The sequence below is a fragment of the Artemia franciscana genome, chromosome 21 (assembly GCF_032884065.1).
Source record: "Artemia franciscana chromosome 21, ASM3288406v1, whole genome shotgun sequence".
NCBI classification, from domain to species: Eukaryota; Metazoa; Arthropoda; class Branchiopoda; order Anostraca; family Artemiidae; genus Artemia; species Artemia franciscana.
Genome location: NC_088883.1, coordinates 9,225,179 through 9,242,988, shown reverse-complemented (window position 1 = coordinate 9,242,988; position 17,810 = coordinate 9,225,179). Strand labels below are relative to the sequence as shown.

The 17,810-nt window shown below is 35.2% G+C and overlaps 1 protein-coding gene across 5 annotated transcripts in view; it reads left to right on the top strand.

The window, feature by feature from the left end:
* The window catches only part of LOC136040989 (uncharacterized), a 53,782-nt gene that overhangs the window by 11,716 nt on the left and 24,256 nt on the right, over positions 1-17,810 (top strand). For all 5 annotated transcript variants that reach the window (XM_065725478.1, XM_065725477.1, XM_065725480.1 and 2 more), the window contains exons 2-4: positions 8,810-8,978; positions 12,219-12,320; positions 15,063-15,275. In XM_065725478.1, the coding sequence (XP_065581550.1) occupies positions 8,810-8,978; positions 12,219-12,320; positions 15,063-15,275 (484 nt within the window). The remainder of the gene's footprint in view (positions 1-8,809; positions 8,979-12,218; positions 12,321-15,062; positions 15,276-17,810) is intronic.

Sequence of the window (17,810 nt, the reverse complement as noted above, 5' to 3'; positions counted from 1 at the left end):
ATGAATTAGTGAATCAAAGGCCCTTCTGACATCATGTGCAGCAAGAGCTATGCTCTCACCGCTTTTCTCAGCATCTATCAAAGCCGAAACAAGAGCAGAAAGAGCGTGACCACTACCAAGACTAGGCTGAAAACCGAATTGATGGTCTGGGACTGTGCATTTCGACCGCAGTTCATCGACAATAAGTGCCTCAAATAACTTACAAAAAACTGTAGCCACAGTTATAGGTCGGAAAGACGAGCACTGGCTAAGTGGCTTTCCCTTTTTAGGCACAGGTGTTAATATTCCTATTGAAAAAGAATCAGGCACTATACCCAGGTTAAAAATTATTTGAAAAAGCAGGGCAAGGTGCTCAAGGAACAGCTCGCTGCAAAACAGCAGGTGCTGAATTGATATACCATCACAACCGCGCGATTTCTTTTTTTTTAGTTTTCTAATAGCAGAACGGATAGAACACCTCGTAATTTTAACACCAGGACTGTTTTCTTCTCGCTTTCGTGAGAAGAAATCATCCAGTTTCACACCGAAGCTTTTTTGTAGCTTGATATCAGGAGCCGAAAATTCATTTCTATAATGCTGAACCCAATTATCTCGAGATATTGAGGTCATTGTTACATGAGATCTTTCTTTAAACAATGAAGACCAAAGTTTATTTGGGTGGGTAAGGATAGCCTGAGATGAAGAACGAATAATTGCACTACGGTGTAGTGAAAGTTCTTTCGCGAATTTACGTTTACTATGAATTCGAAGCTTATTCACCCACCCGTCTCGAGGACAACCAGCCTCACGCCAAACCGAAAGCCAGAATTTTGCCGAACTACACGCGTTTTGAAGATTAACATTTGCAGACCAGCCTGGTACTTCGGTACCAGGCCACACCCGTCTAAATGGTACAGCTGATTGTTCAGCGAGACGTAATGCATGCACAAGCTCACCACAATAAATATTCAACCGAATTCGTGATTCCGCCGGATGGTTCTTAGAACTAACCATCAGCAGATCAAAAGGAACGCGGATTTTTGAAACAAGTTCATCACAAGTCGACTGAAATGAACTCATAGACGCACGTTTCCAATCACAAACAAAATAAGGACGCTTCTGGAGCCTTCCAGGAGGAGGCGGAACACTACTATTTAAATCAATATTGAAAAACAATGGAAAATGGTCAGATGTAAAATTTGAATCAGAAACAAGAACCTCACTCGGTGTAAGTGATTGAGTGTGCATAACATGATCTAGGTTTGACATACTTCCCGAATTATGAATATATGAAAAATTCTTATTCTTAGACGCGAGTATAAATTCATCACCTAACATACCGAGTAACATATTAGCACGATTAGAACTTGAACTGTTGTTGCCGCTCGGGTTTTCAAGATCACAGTTAAAGTCACCTGTTATCAGACACGAAAGTCCATGCTTTTTTATTTTATCAATACATTTGGATAGCCTTGCAATACTTATGGCAAACTGTCTATCTGATCGATCATCACGATAGTCCGTAGGGAGGTAAACATTCACTATAACAATATCATGCATTTTGATAGCGAGAAAGTCTAATGCCGAGTCAAACATAGAAGTTGATAGAGAGGATCTAACGTAAGTCGCAAGGCCACCAGATGGCCGGCCATGAGTGCGAGAGCGTTTGGCTGCAACTGTAAAAACTTGATGGTTTGGTGACAGGTTCAATAACGGAAGGCTGAGAGAGGTTGCAAAATGTTCCTGCAAACACACAATATCATATCTTGAAAGAAGGTCCTCGATAAAAATAGACCGGTTAAGGATATTTCCATTTAAATTCCACGTTGCAACTGCATGCTTAGCACAAGCGGGTTCTAGATTCATTTTGGTAGGGAATTCATATTGATTATCGCTTTATTAGCCAGAAATCTTATGTTATAGCATGTATGGCCTTTCTTTTTGCATATAATGCAGTACATATCTTTAGTGCACAAATTATCCTTCGTGGATGTGTGATCAGAAGCACCACAACGACCACATATAGGCGTCAATACGCAATTAGTCGCTAAGTGACCAACTCTATGGCACGAATAACATCTTTTTGGGAGAAATTTGAATTCTTCAGCAGGCAGCTTCTCATAACCGATTCGGACTGAGACTGCAAGAAAGTCTTCGAGATCCTTACTAGTCCCGAAATACAGCTTGAACACTTTGGAGCGCTCAAAGCTACCGATTTCTATTGCTTTTAATGCACATGGAACAAGGGATTCTATATCAGTCTGGGTCATACTAGGTGGAACCTTTTTCAAAACAGCAATAAACATTTTCTCTTTGAGCATGGCAGAGACCTCAGGCTTACTAACTTTCATTTTCTCAACGATCTTTTCAGCAGAAGATTTGGACTTGACGAATAATTTCCAGTCCTGTCTCACCTTTTTTAGCTCACTTATTTCGGCTGAGTTGGGGCAGATGGTATCCAAAAACTGCTTGCGAGCAATGGGATTATCAAGAGACTTTGGCATTTTAAGAACAACGGCATAGGATGTCTGGGGATTGACTGTTACAGGGTTGGCGGGGCCTGGGACACTACTCGCTGAAGGGCAACATAGGCTCTGTGCTTTAGCCATAGACACAAAATTCTTAAATTCTAGACATAAATCATTTACCTTGCGGGTTAACGTAGCGCTTGCCTCGCCAGGAATTGTGGGGACTTCGTCCGGTTCGTATATAACAAACTTCGGCAGTTCCACTGAATTCTTATCACAGTAGTCTAAAACTTTCAAAATGTCTGCAAATGTATCAGCAACTTTCAGCCTTTCACTTGGTCGAGTAGCATAATTCGCCACAGACCAAATTGTTTTCTTCGCTTCGCTCACCAAATCTTCGGCAAAAAAATCGCAACCAGTTTTGATAATATCGGCATTTGCATTACCTTTTGATTTCGCCCGCACGGCAAAATTTAATATAGCGTTATGTACTAGTCTATTAGGCTGCATCCCATGAAATGACCCATTGTCAACAAAACTATCAAGTATGTCAATTAGTGCAGACATACAAGCTAAATTTTCAAGGTAAATAGGTAAATTTCCCAAGTTGTTGAAATGCAGCAGTGACACCTTGGAAATCCCCATCCCCACCTTACAACACCCCTCCCCCCTAGCTGCACCCCTGACGGGATATCATGGTTTTAACCAATTGAATCTTGGTTCTTTCACCCATGTTGGTGGACATTTATTAAACAGGATTATATGGTTTATTCTATTCTTTTTAGTTGTTTTTTTTTTTTGGTAGAAGATATATGTTCTTGAAGTCACCATGCATTTAGAATATTGCTGCACCAGGTATGTATTGACAACAAATATACTTTGACTTCATTTGACTCACCTCTGCCATTCTCTCCACCATTGTCAGACTTAGCTGTTGGCATTGTCCCCAAGGACTGGAAAAGCAAAAATTACCTGTGGGAATCTGGTGCCCTTTGGTGGACAAGTTGTGCATAAAAAAATATATTGGCCAATAACCAATATTTATTTTTCTAATATACAATAATGACACTGACCCTCATATTGGCCCAGTAATATGTGTCAGGTCACAGGTGGGGCACAGGGACACAACTACAATGGCGCGTAACTAATATGGCGTGAAAAAAGCTAAAAAAAAGAAAAAACCTAAAAAGAACTTAAAAACTTAAAAAAAACACCGGGACACAGGGAATATGGCGCGTAACGACTTACGCGCGCGGGGGGGCTTGGGGGGGTGGCGCCAAGCGCCCCCACAAACTAGGTGTTGGGGTGGCGCGAAGCGCCACCCCAATAGCTAGTATATATATATATATATATATATATATATATATATATATATATATATATATATATATATATATATATATATATATATATATATATATATATAATAGAAATATTAGCCCATATTTGTATTCATTTTTCTGAACAATTGGTTGAAATAATACCTGAACCATAGAACAAGTGACCTAATCACAAATTTTTGTTTATATTTTTAATCTCTATTGTAATACATTTGCATTGTATAACTTAATTAGTTACCATAATTCACACTTCAGAGCAAAATAACGTCCAATATTGGATCTGTTTGCCTATGTTGTTGAAATGGCAGTTATTTTCACAAAATGTAAAAAAAAGAAGGTTGTGACTGTGTTTAGAGCCCAGTGACACACCTTCTGACTTGGAGATTTCTAGGATAGATGCAATTTAAGCCCACTTGGTATTGGTGACACAGATAGATATGATCAGGGTTACCATTCTTCTGTAATTTAGAGTAGACACCACTTCAGAACATCAAATTCTGATGATTAAGTGAATTGGTTGGACATGACAAGCAGTATCAGTATCATAGTCACACTCCTTATTTTGGGGTTGGTCAGCACATTTATATGAATGAGTAAATATAACAATGTATAAATACATATATACATTCATATATCAATCAATCAATCCATATCTTTATTGCCCAAAAAAGTACACATAAGGGCTCAATATAGAGTAGATGACAAGACAAAAGAAAAAGAGAGAAAAAAAGAAAGAAGAACACTCACAAAGAAGACTATATTACCAAAAATAGATTCTAATATTTCTACTATTACATAGCAGGATGGAGGCTGTTTGTCCCATCAAGCCTAGAAAAATAGTGACTGCAACACTGCTCAGTCACTGGTAGTGGCTCAGTTACTGGTAGTGGCTCAGTTAACCCATAGGCTGACGCTCTTCTTTTGTTTCTAGCCCATAGGGGCATGTGCAAGAGAAATTGCACAAAATGAAAATATATAGATCTAATAGTCTTTGTATCAGTAGCTGTAAACATATTCCAAAATGGAGTCAATGCAAGGATATGAGGCATTGCAAAAGCATGGGTGAGAATACACTTGCTGCAGCAAGATTTACAGCAAACCAGCATACCAAACACTTTTCTAAGTTTCTCACTCAGATGAGAGATGAGGAGAGCCAGAGCAAGAACCTCACTCTTTGAAACATTAAAATTTCAGCATAATCCCTACTAAACACAGAAAAATTCTCCTCAACATACGATATGGTTCTATTTAAATTCAGGATGTTGTCAGTGTAAATGAGTATGGAAAGGTCCAAACCTTTAAAAATAAAACTAATTCAAACCTTTGTCTGGGGTGCAATTATTATTTATTATTATTATACAATGGTGGTGAAATTACCCTACCCTGGCAAATTCCTTTCCAAACTCGAATTACGGCTTTACACATTATGTAACCATGACAAGTAGGTACTTCCACAGCAACACATAATCTCGCATACAGATTTTTAAATACCCACACAACTGAATGGTTGAGACTTTGCTTCTGTGCACTATACAACAAGTGGGAATACGTACCAGGATCGAAATCACGAGAGACGTCATAAGCCACAGGGATGAGAAACTCACCACTATTCCCTTTATCCATCAGGACGTTGGCAAGTATATAATGCTCATGTTCCCAACTATAGCCGTCCTTAAAACGAAACTGGTTGTCCTAAGTTGAACAAGCCTTATTTACGTCCAAAATTTTTGTAAATTTTGATTAAATTTTACGTAATCACTAGTAACTCCAGCAATTTACATAGGACAGAAGAAACTGTTATAGGCCTATAGGAAAAACTTTACCGGCTATCTTTATCGTTTTTTGGAACAGGAATCAATGTACCATCATAAAAAGAATTGGGGACAATACCAGAATTAAAAACAATGGTAAAACAAATTTACATGCTGCAGCAGCTTATTCCTTGCATGTAATAAATGAAAATCATATAATTGATCATAACCACGCAAAGGTTTTTTTTGAATATGAATGATAGCACTGTAAATATCAGAGGTCATAACTACAACACTAATATCTGATTCAGTATCAACTAGTAGTGTTCATAGTGGGGTTCTAACACTGGATCAGGTGGAGAAAATTCGCTTGTGAAATAGCTGATCCGGTCACTCACTTGGAAGCTCTGAAGCAACACCTTTTGAATATTTTCCCCCAATGCATATCCAGACAATGAATGATTATAAGGCAGTTCTTTGCAATGCGCTTAATTTATTTGCCCATTATTCTGGTAGGGATTCTACCATCCAAGGCTGTTTCCAAAAACTTAAGGCTATTTCAAATTTAATTTCTGACTGTTTTTCAAATTATGCCAGGAAATCCACCCTCCCCTGTGTAAAGTTTTTTCCTGAAAAATTACTCCTGGAAACTTTCGTACCCATGGAAAATCTTTCCTGCGGAAATCCCCCCCCCCTCCAAAGCAAACCCCCACCTATAAATTTCTTTATACTTCCCAATAAAAACCACTGTGTATAAACAATGGGTGCACAATTTATAGCCCTTTTCCTTACTTGGGGGGGGGGGGAATATCATCTCCTGAGCATAGATGTTGGACCCTTTATCTATAGTGAAGCAAATATAGTGAACGAATTTGATCAGACATCTTTGGGGGAAATTGAATCAACTATAGACAATCAAGGTATGCGTCCTGAAAATCTGATCATTTGCACCTCTTCTTTTCAGTTTTGATTTTTCTTCTTTTCTCACAATAAATTCGTCAGAGAAATCTTGGGACAATTCAATTATGGCTAAATGAGATGTTGTCTTGCTGTTTGTTTTTTGTTGTGTTATAAAAAAAATATATTAATATTATAGTAAACACCGTTGCTTTAAACACTGCTTACCGAATTGAATATTCAAAATATGGATAATATGTAAAGGTATAAGCTAAGAAGGTAAAAATGTGTGGTAATATCATATTACGGTTTATCCAATTTAATAAAGTCAGCCCTTTTTGACCTACTATATATGGTGTTGCAGGCTTAGATTCATTAACAAGTTAAAAGCATGTATGAAAAAATCTCTTTTTGAAGATTGGGTTGAAGTTTTTACATCAGTCAGTGGGTTTGATTTCAGTCCTAGTTTGCAAATGGAATAGATTGAATTGTTTGCTTTCCAAACATTTTACAATTAAATAATATGTGCTCAGGGTTTCTTCTGGGTGTACCTCCAAAATTGGCTATTGGCAACCTATCCATTTGGCTGCTTTATTTTATATGAAAAAGAATGGTGGTTGAAGTTAGCTGTATTTCTACACAGGCGATGAAACCAGACTGATTGCATCTGGGTTGGAAAGGGGGATAAGTTTGGTTGCCTTAATTTAGGTGTGTAGTGTTTTCAGTCATAATCTAGCTATATCCCTTATAGTTAAAATTTTCACTGGTTTCATTTGGCTTTTCTCTCCTTGCTTTGCTATCTTGTCTGCTTTTTTTCTATTGTCTACTATTCTCTGATCATATCGTCATCATATCTTCTCATTCTTCATTCCAAAGTTAGGGTAGAATATAAAAGAATTGTTTTGTATAAAGTAATTTTTTATTTATAATCATTTGCCTAATAAAATAAAGAATACTAATGCTTCATTTCTGTCTTCAGGGGTACGCTTCAGGTGATTTTAAACTTGATAGTTTTCATTAAAGATTTTAGGCTACCAAAACGTTATTACGTAAAATAACACAGTAAGAAAAGACCGTAGAGGCCACATGTAGACACTTTGGAGATGGTTTTGTTCGATTCAATTTATAGTGCTTCCCAGTTTGAGTCATTACCTTGCTGTTCAATGTTACATTAATTAGTTAATTAGTAGCTTTTCATTGGTGACTTCCGAGTTCCAATGACAGGAATGTTAAGTTACGGTAGCTTTCTATGATAAAAATTTTAAGATGGCTTCGTCATATTTTACAGATGAAAGCTAACAGACTACTGAAGATTCCACTTTTGGCTATCCATCTGGGCTAAACAAAAAGTAAGCCATCCTCTAATGGATTGGGAAAAGGTCATAAGAAAGAATTTAAAGGACACTGGAACTTCATAGGAAGGGTAATAAACATAGCTCCAAATGATTAGGAGGGAGGAGTGTTTATAGCTGCTTTGGCTAAAGGTGGCTGGATGCCGCTTTGGGTTTTCAGTAATAGAAGTGGTAGTGGTGCCAATTCACCGAAACCTAGAAGAGGGAGGTGGTAATTTTTTCTGTTTTTTTTTATGAACACGCTAAAATAAAGTATTTTTTGACTAAAGTACCAAACAAAGTATTTATCAAAATCTAGGGTGGAAATTTCCCCAGTTGGTGCCCTTGAGCTGTAGCAGTAAAAGTTAAGTACATAACATGGGTAAACGGCATCCAGAATACAATCAATTAACCCCATAAATCAATTGATCTATCTTTCATTGTCATAAAAGGTCCTTTTTTGGTTTATTATTTTTTTTAGTGTTTTCTTGGTCTTTTATTTTCTTAAATAATTTGTTTTCTAGCTTTTAGTTAAAGTGTAAAATTTTTTCTCTACAGAGAAAATAGGAGAATAATTTGCTCCAATAAAAAGTAGAGTGGTGAATAGAACAGGTAAAAGCCTGGTTATTAAAACTCAAGAAATAGAAGTCAGCTCTGAACCTATGTTAGAACCTATGTCTGAACCTAGGTTAGCAGCTAAATAAGAAAGCAACTATAAATATTATTTCGTCACCTTTACACATGGCTTACAGTTTTTACCTATTTCATTGATAGTATGATACTTTTTGCAGATTTCTGATTTTAATTATTTATTTTTATTATATTTTGTTGTTTTCTTTATCTTCTTCTTTTCCTGTTATGTAGCTTAACTCTGTTTCATTGATAGTATGAGTCTTCAGTGCTTGTAGTATTTGCATTTTTTATTATCTTCTTTTTATTTTATCTTATATTATCTTCTTTTTATTTTATCTTATTTTTTACGATCCTCTTCATTTGTTTTTACCATTATCTAAATGGATAACTATCGTTAATACTACTTACAGAAAATGAATCAAGAAGCTAATCGTATTGAGAATTTAGCAATTGAAAATGAAGAAGAGACTATTAGTCACCCATCACCTCCTCCAGATATTTCAGAAAAGGTTGAGTCATGGATAAAAGGAAGCATGGACAAAATGTCACCTGAAAATGCATGGGCATTCATTGATCCGAGTAAGTAGAGGACTTTTAATAAGTTCTTGTTCTAATTAAGTATGTTACTAATTAAGTATTACTAATAGAGCATGTCAATTAATTTACTAATTAAGCATGTTAATCTAATTATGGCTATGATTTTACATGTTTGTGCCTTGTCACTGGTCAGCACGACTGTGTAAAGCTTTTGAAAATTTAATTATTTGAATTTATCTATAAAAAGCCGCAAGATTTCCAGAAGGAAGGACAAAGGGTCCTTGCGTTTATTTATAAAAAAAATATTAGGATTTTCAGAAGGAATAGCACAGGATCCTTGTATTTGTCTATAGAAAAAAATTGCAAGAAAAAGGCCTTATTCAGGGTCGTTTCTACTACGCAATATATACGCTAAATTAATTTTTTGACTATGAAACACTATCATTAAGTTATAGTTAGAATCAAATTAGTCCCAGACAAAGGCAAAAAAGGGATTTTTTAAGGCGTTTTCATTGAATTAGATAATGTTCCAGCTACCAGTTAGTAAAAATATTATTTGGAATTAGAATAAATACACTTTGACTTATTACAAGTAAAAGCTAAAAACGAAATATCCGTCAAACCAAATTAACATTTTAATCAAATTAAAACAGCTAAAGTAGTAGAAATATATATTTTAAAAATGAGTTGAGAAATCACCCCTGGGCGTGATGTCTTGGCGTATACCGAAATGAGCTCGGTTGCACCCCATGGGGTTATCTTTGAACCGCAAATCTATTTTCGCTCCAATATTGTAAAACGGAAATAATGTGTGAACTCCAGATAATTTTTACGTAAATTAAAAAGGTGTATATTGTTAAATAGTGTGAAAACTAGAGATTTCTAAAAGCGAATATTTCACCATTAAGAGTTGGGCCATCTAAATTTCAAGTGCCCCAAAGTAGATATTATTAGACCCCCCCCCCCCCCCTTCCCCCAGTAAAGAAGGGATACAAAGCTTAAAGGTTTCACTAAGAAGCACAAACAGATTTAAGTGCTCTGGTAATGTTAGCACTTTGATGCAGGTGCTGGTAGAAAGGTAGAAATGCTAGCAACAGGTTATGTGCATGTAACTAAACCTCCATTTAACTCAATCTCGTTAAGCTCAACCCTCATTCAGCTTGTTCAGCAATCCCTCATTCAACTCAACATCCGCTTAGCTCAACTCCTGCACAACCCAATCGCGTTTGGTAAAAGCTCTGGGGTTGACCACATGTAATGGAAACCCTTTATTTAATGTTCTTTGCAAATATTATGTTTGCTTTTCTGACAATCTGTCCTCCTCCCCTCTTTGGATATCCCAGATATTGCACTAATGTTATGTTTGAGGATAAGGCACAAAGTTCGTCTGTCTGCCATCAGCTTTCTAATTTAAGGAGTAAATTCTTCGAAGGTGATACCCTTGAGTTCCTGGGGATCCTGCAAACGACTCTAAAAAGGACAACACTTCAGGATTGTAAATATTAAATATGCCAATGAAGTGGTAAAGAGAGCAGTGTAACAGTTTTTTTTTGGGGGGGGGAGATGATTTTTATTTATGTTATTTTTTTGTAATGTGTATTACGGAATACTGTGCTGTATGACCTTGTTAAGTTTATAATAGAAAAGGAAAATTTGTATGCATGATATTAATGTTGAAAGGAAAGGTGAGTAATATAAGTTTGTGCTTTTTTTTGTTGCGAGGGGAGAGTAGTCTTATGTTACTATATTGTGATTTGACTTTTGAATACTGTGTTGTGTGGCCTTTTCGGCTTATAATAAATATATCTATATTTCTCCATTGTTTATAATATTTTAATGCGTCATATCTTCTTCGTCAACTGGTTTCTTACATTTTTGACCCAGTGGAAAGTTTTCCACCAAGGCATTTCAATACAAGTATTGGATAAGAACGTTATTTGAAATGGTTTAAAAATGTGGAAAAGAATGGAAGGAAACATGATAATCTGATTAATAGAAACATTATGCAATTATTAAGGAAGAATTTCATTGTTTTTGTTTTTGTGTCCTGTGGCTATATGTAGGAGCATAATAGAAAGGGAGGGCGTACGTTATCAGGAAAGGGACCATTATATTTGGAAAGACTTCCTTTAGCTTTGGTCCATCACAGTAAATTTACCAACCCCCACCCTCCATCCACTATCAAACATTACCAGTAGCAGGAGTTGAATTGAATTGGAGTTGACATGCATGAAGGCCGCATTAAATGATGTCCAGTTGAATGGGGATTGAATTGCACAGTGTTGAGTTGAATTGGAATTTGAATTACACGGGGATTGAGCTACACGGGAAGCATGGCAGGTTCCTTACTTATCATCACATTTGTTGTTGATAATAGCAAGTCAGAGAAAAACCACTTTTTGACGATATTAGACTGAGCTTATAAACTAATGGTAAAATAAGGAATAGAAAGCGTTTTTTTTCAGCTCTGTTTTAATACAATAAAGTTGTAGTATTAAGTAAATGAATGTTTTTATATACTCGGTAAGGATGATAATTTTAGCAAGTAATTCTTTTAAATAAAAAGCTTGGGATTGTTCCCTATTTGTTGTTGTCTTCCCTTGATTTATGATCAATGAATATTGCTGGGCATTCTAATCTTTCCTGAATTGTATAGAAACCCTTCATTTCAAAGACCAATTAATTAACAACTTTGATTTTTATGATCTATTCTTATGTTTTTTTAAACATATGTATAATTAAATGTATATGAAATACAATGGTTAATGGAAAAATTTAAGTCCAGAAATTGCTGTCAATGAAAAAATTAAACTGGAACCAACAAAGAATTAAATAGGTAATCATATCAAATATAAAGATGATAGATACTGATGTAGATAAATAAATAAATCTTAATTCGAGTAAAAATTAAAATGAATTATAAAGGAAAAGTTAAAACGAACAGGAATTACTGCAAACAGGATAAATTGTACCCCCCCCCCCTTTAAATCTTCTAAATGATATTGCATCGTTTGTGCTTAAATAAAAATTTAATATGTTTTAAACTATACTCTTGTAATTATAACATTAAAAAAAAGTGTTATAAAATAATATACCAATCCAATACATTATTGCTTTAAAGCTCCCAAATTTGATTGTCCAAGGATCTGTATTTCATCATTTTATATCTGTTTGTCTGATTACTTAATGCACAAGGTTATTCTAAGGTGTTATTTTCTTATGCAATTGTGTAATGTAACCTCTGGATTTGCCAAAATAGTCCTTATGCCATATTTGTTTTAGATTCAGACACAGAAAGTATTTTGTCAGAAAGATCATCCGACTCTATTGTTATTGTTGGCAGAGACAGACACATTGTGCTTGGATCAGTTGGAGAATATGTTGGTAAGTCCTAATCATTGTCATACTTGTAAATATGGCAGTTGCATGAATATATCTCCCCTAGACAGTTCGAATGACCTCCTAAAAAATTTAGCCGAAAAGTACATTATAATGCATTAGTCCCTCTCCTCCCTATTCCCATGTGTTTTGTTCTTATTCTTCTCTTGAGGACACTGGTTGATACCAATGGCCCTCATGAACTATCATTAGTTTAATCACTCGTTAACTGTAATCTTTAAATTTATTGATATTAAGTGTAATTGCCATTACTCATTAACTACCCAATGCGGAAGATAATGATCATTCAAGTGAAGAAAATTCTGGTACTTATAGATTTTTGTAAATTGTATTAAAGTTTTCTACTAAGTATGACCACAAGTAGGAGTGGGGGGTGGCTCAAACGTGCCTTATGAGGCATTGGCCCTCTCCTCTGGAACCCTTGATACCTTAACTCCCTCGGGGTTTGACATGTGAGCATCTTTCTTCCCGTTGCCTTAAATGACTAATATAGCCTTTGTAAATTTTTGTTTCATCAAAAGAATATTCTTTTATAATTAAATAATCTAAATTATTTCAGTTGTGTCAAACAGCTCGTGGAAGTGAGTTGTAAATAGTAATCAACTCTTGTCCACAGTTAATAAACCAATTATTCATAGAAAAGATCATATATCAAGTTTAGGAGTTTGTATAATGGAATATCTAATGAAAGGATTAGGTAAAGGATTGAATGATAATTTTGCTGGTTTTGAAAGAAAAAAGAAATATCCTCAGCGAGGGAGGGGGGAATGCATCATAGATTTTGGCTCTTAAGTTTTGTATAAAGTTTCTCCCAAAACTTATAATTTGTTTATTATATACTAAAATATATAAAATATAATATATATATATATATATATATATATATATATATATATATATATATATATATATATATATATATATATATATATATATATATATATATATATATATATATATATATATATATATATATATATATATATATATATATATATATATATATATATATATATATATATATATATATATATATATATATATACATATATATATATATATATATATATATATATATATATATATATATATATATATATATGCATAAGATTTTTTTTGCAGTAGTTTATTAAAATTTCAATATGTATTTGAATAAAGATAGCTGTAGGGGAAGTCACTGAAATGAGAATGTTGAGGCAGAGTTAAGAAATGCGGGGTGGTATGTCACCCCACATTTCACCTACATATGAATGGTTGACAGCAATATGCGAGCCTTGCAAAAAAAATTGTTTGATAGGGCTATCTTTCCAGGGTTATAGCACAAGAAAAGTTAAGATGACTAAGTCACTTCCTTTAGGTGAAGGATCATAGGTTTCATAATTAGCAACCGAGGGTAGTTGGCAAAGCCGTTTAAGGGCTGTAAAGGCAAAATCTTATTGGAAGAAGCTCCTGTACATTGTCTGTATAGAAACAGCCTGCTCTGTTAAATTATTTTCGTCTTTTTAAATATAGCGATCAGGAGGTCTTTGGTGACCAGCTGTTCTCTAGTTTGCTCATATGGGAGGAGGGAGGGGTGGGGTTAAGATTGTAACCTTGATTAAACAAGAAATATTTTATTAAAGAAGAATGTTCAGACGTGTTACTATACCCAAATATTACGAGTTTCTCAGCATTTAGAATTAATGAAAGCATCTTTTTCTCAATGAAATGTTGTCTTTTCTTGCTGCTCAAAAACAAGTTAACTGTTTTGCATATAACCAGGAGCCTGACAACATTTAGTAGAAAAACGCTAAAGTGTCAACAGCGGATGAGCAGGACTTGTCACCAGCAACAGAAAGCACAACCGCTCCCGAGTTTTTTTTTCAAGCTCCCCCTCCCGAAAAAAAGATATTATTTTTTCGCACACCTTCACCCCCCCCAGAAAAAAAGAAACATATTTGCGGTTCTGGCCAAATTTCTTGCAATTACATTTAATTCGACTAATTTTGCGTTTTTTGTTGTTTTTATGTTGGCAAGTTCGACATTTATTTTAGAGTCTCTTGCTCTTGATTTGGCTAAAAGTACCGCGTGTATGTGTTTTTAGTACGTACTCACTGTAAAAAATATCTATCCTTTTTTTCTCCTGTTCACTCACTGCCGGTTTTGCAACCATCCATTTGCTGATGCTTTTGGTATAACTGTCTTAACGTCAGTTTTTATTGCTCTACGATTAAGAGCATCGCAGTTTTGCATCCATCCATTTGCTAATGCTTTTGGTATAACTGTCTTAACGCCTGTCTTTATTGCTCTACGATTAAGAGCATCTTTGCGCCCCAATATAAAATGTGAATATAGTTTTCTGTATATCCGGTATGTCAAGGATATGAGTTGCGTTTAATTTAGCATTACAAAGTCGACAGATAATCAACATCAAGCCGATTTTGCTCTTTAGTTTTTGATTTGTGCCTTTTTTACGTCAACTGAGAATAGGAAATAAACCCATGTCTTGGAGGTGATTTCAAATTTAGTACTTGGTGCTAGATACTAGCACTACGACTAGCACAGATACAGACTAGATACTACCTTTTAAGGAACAACTAATACAAGTGCTTTGTTAGCAAGATGTTTTTCTTTTTTTTGTCACATCTCAATATATTCTTTCGTTATTTTTGGATTAAATGAAGAAGCAAATGATATAGTTATTTTGTCATTAGAAGAAATAATAATAGCAGAAAAAAAATATTTCAGAGTCTCTTGCTGGTGATTTGGCGGAAAGTGTCGTATCTAAAGATGAAATGGAAGTTGTTCTCCGGCCTGTCCACAGAGTAGCTACGACGCCTCGACAAGAACGAAGAAGGGCGTATGGTCAAACACGGGACCAAACAATCGATAATGTACTAAACATTCTATGTTTAGTCACTATTTCTATGGCACTTGGACTTGGAATTGGCAATTATCTTGGTATGTGAAATAACCAAAATAAAAAAAAAGTTTGAAAAAATTAGAAAAAAGCTAAATAAAAATAATATAAAATTAAAGTTTTAAAATAAAGATAAAACCAATAAAAATAGCTAAAACTGAAAAATAAAATAGAAAAAAATAAACTTAAAAATAACTAAAAATAAAAAAATTAAATAGAAAATAAAAAAACATAGAAATAATCAAGCAACAGGTAAAATTTCTAACGAAGGCCGTGATCTAGACTGAATAAAAACCACATTAATTCGGCTTTATTTACGGAATTTCTCATACAGTCTTCATGATGCGAAAACAAAATATTCAGAATATGTTTTACTCAATGTCGTGTTTGTCAGTGTTTTTTTTTTTTTTTTTTTGTTCAATATCTTAAGTAAAAGCTTTACTCTTTATACATTTTACACATTTTTTCATTTGTTTTAATTCAGTCCTTAGATGGAAAGGCGATATAGTCTTGGAAACTATTGAGCCAAACTGCTATAAAAAAAAGAAAGAAAATAGTTTGTACTGGGTCATCTATGGTGAATGGGTCAATTGTCGATGTTTCGTCGGAAGTTATTTAAACGATGATTCCTTTTCCCGTCCGCCCTGTTGTATCTGGGACCGAACCCCTGTCCCTTTTTACTAAGTAGAGATCAATCGATGCCAAAGATTAAACTTCCATATTGAGCTAAATTAAGGGGGTAAAAAAAGTGGGTATTTTAATTGATAAATTATAGTGTCTGATAGTATATCATGTTGCATCTTTTTATTTAGGCCTATGGTTTATAAAAATCTAGGCGGCCTTTACAGTGCTTTCAATACTCAAATCTACACGAGTTCCTAGTTTACCTGATTGGCAGCTTTCCCCTCCTTGGAAGCAGAAATTTCAAAAAAATTCAACACGAACTTTTGCTTGCTTTGGAAATACGAGGCAACGCTTAGCGTTGCCTATAGTAAAGGGCCGCCTAACGATTTTGTTCAAAATAGTCCAAAGGTCGAATAACTGTGCCTCCAGGGTTGGCAAAACCCCCCTCACGCCCAGGGCAGTGGCTAAAAGTTTCGCAAGTTGCCCAATGTTAACATATAAGGTTTTTATGGAGTGGTTGATCAAAGTAACTTTGCAGAAGGTTCATTTAATTAGAAATTAAAAGTTCCACCCCCTTTTCCCCAAATGCATTAGATCAAAATTTTGAGATGTCCATTTTGTTTAAAATATTCAAAAGGTCTAATAATTATGCCTCTGGCGTTGACCTCCCCCCAACCCTTGGGCCAACGACTGTAAGTTATACAAGTTGTCTATTATTCACATACAAGATTTTTTATTGGAAAGTAGGGCATGTTTAATCCTGGGTTTCCAAAAAGGCTTAGGGTATTATTGGGAAATTTAAAAGAAATGTAGAGAGGGGTCCCAAACACAATCAAAGCGTACTATGTGCTTGCTAGTTGTGAAAAGGGAATACCAGCAACATATAAGGAACGGCTGAGGGTATTAAGTTGAAATTTTCAAGGTACGTTGAGGAGATTTAATGGTAACCCCCTCCCCCTCCTTTTCCTTATTAGGTGCCCCCTCTGCTCAACGACCAAACCTTTTAAATTGTCATTTGTTCAGACTAGTCAAAAGGTCTAATAGCTATGCCTCCAGGAATGGCATGCCCCCTCCCGCCCAAAGCCCTTCGCGCAAGATTATAAATTATACAATTTACCCATTGTTTACATGCAGGATTTCATCATTAGGAAAGGCGGAAATGTTTGATTTTGGGTGTATCCAAAAATGCTAAGGGTATTAAGGTGAAATGTTGGAGGATTTTGAGGGGTATGTTAGACTAAATCAAAAGGCACTATATGCATCCATTTTATCAAAAAGGATTTGCAATATTTAAGAATGACTGACGGTAATAAGTTGAAACTTTTATGATACGTTGAAGTGAATGTTGAAAACTGGTTGGAGGGCTGCCAGTCCCTCTCACAAACCTTTTTCAGGTGCGCTCCTCCAAAAACATTCTATAGAAATTTTGAAATTGCCATCTTGTTCAAAATAGTCCAAAGCTCCAATAACTATGCCTATAGGGATGCCATTACTCCAGCTTTTAAGAGGTATGTGGAACACAGCAAAAACACTATGTGCATGCTGGTTGTCAAAAGAGCGTATCAGCAATATCTAAGGAACAGCTGAGCCTATTAAGTACAAACTCTAGGTGCTATTGAGGGTGTATGGAAGAGCATGAGGGCAACCAGCCTCCAGGCTCTTTTTAGATGCTCCCTTCCCTAATCACTGATCGATATTTTGAAAAAGTGATTTCGTTCAAGACAGCCAATCGGTCTATTAACTATGTTTCTGGAGATGCGATGCCCCCACACAGTCCCCATGCCAAGGATTGTAAATTATGCCGTTTGATCTTTTTTTACCTGTAGGATTTATCATTAGGAAAAGGTGGGGGGGGGTGTTTGGTTCTGAATGTGTTTTGAAAGGCTAATCAGGGAATGTTGAGGAATATGTTAAACTACATTAAAAGATACTACGTGCATCTAGTCTATCAA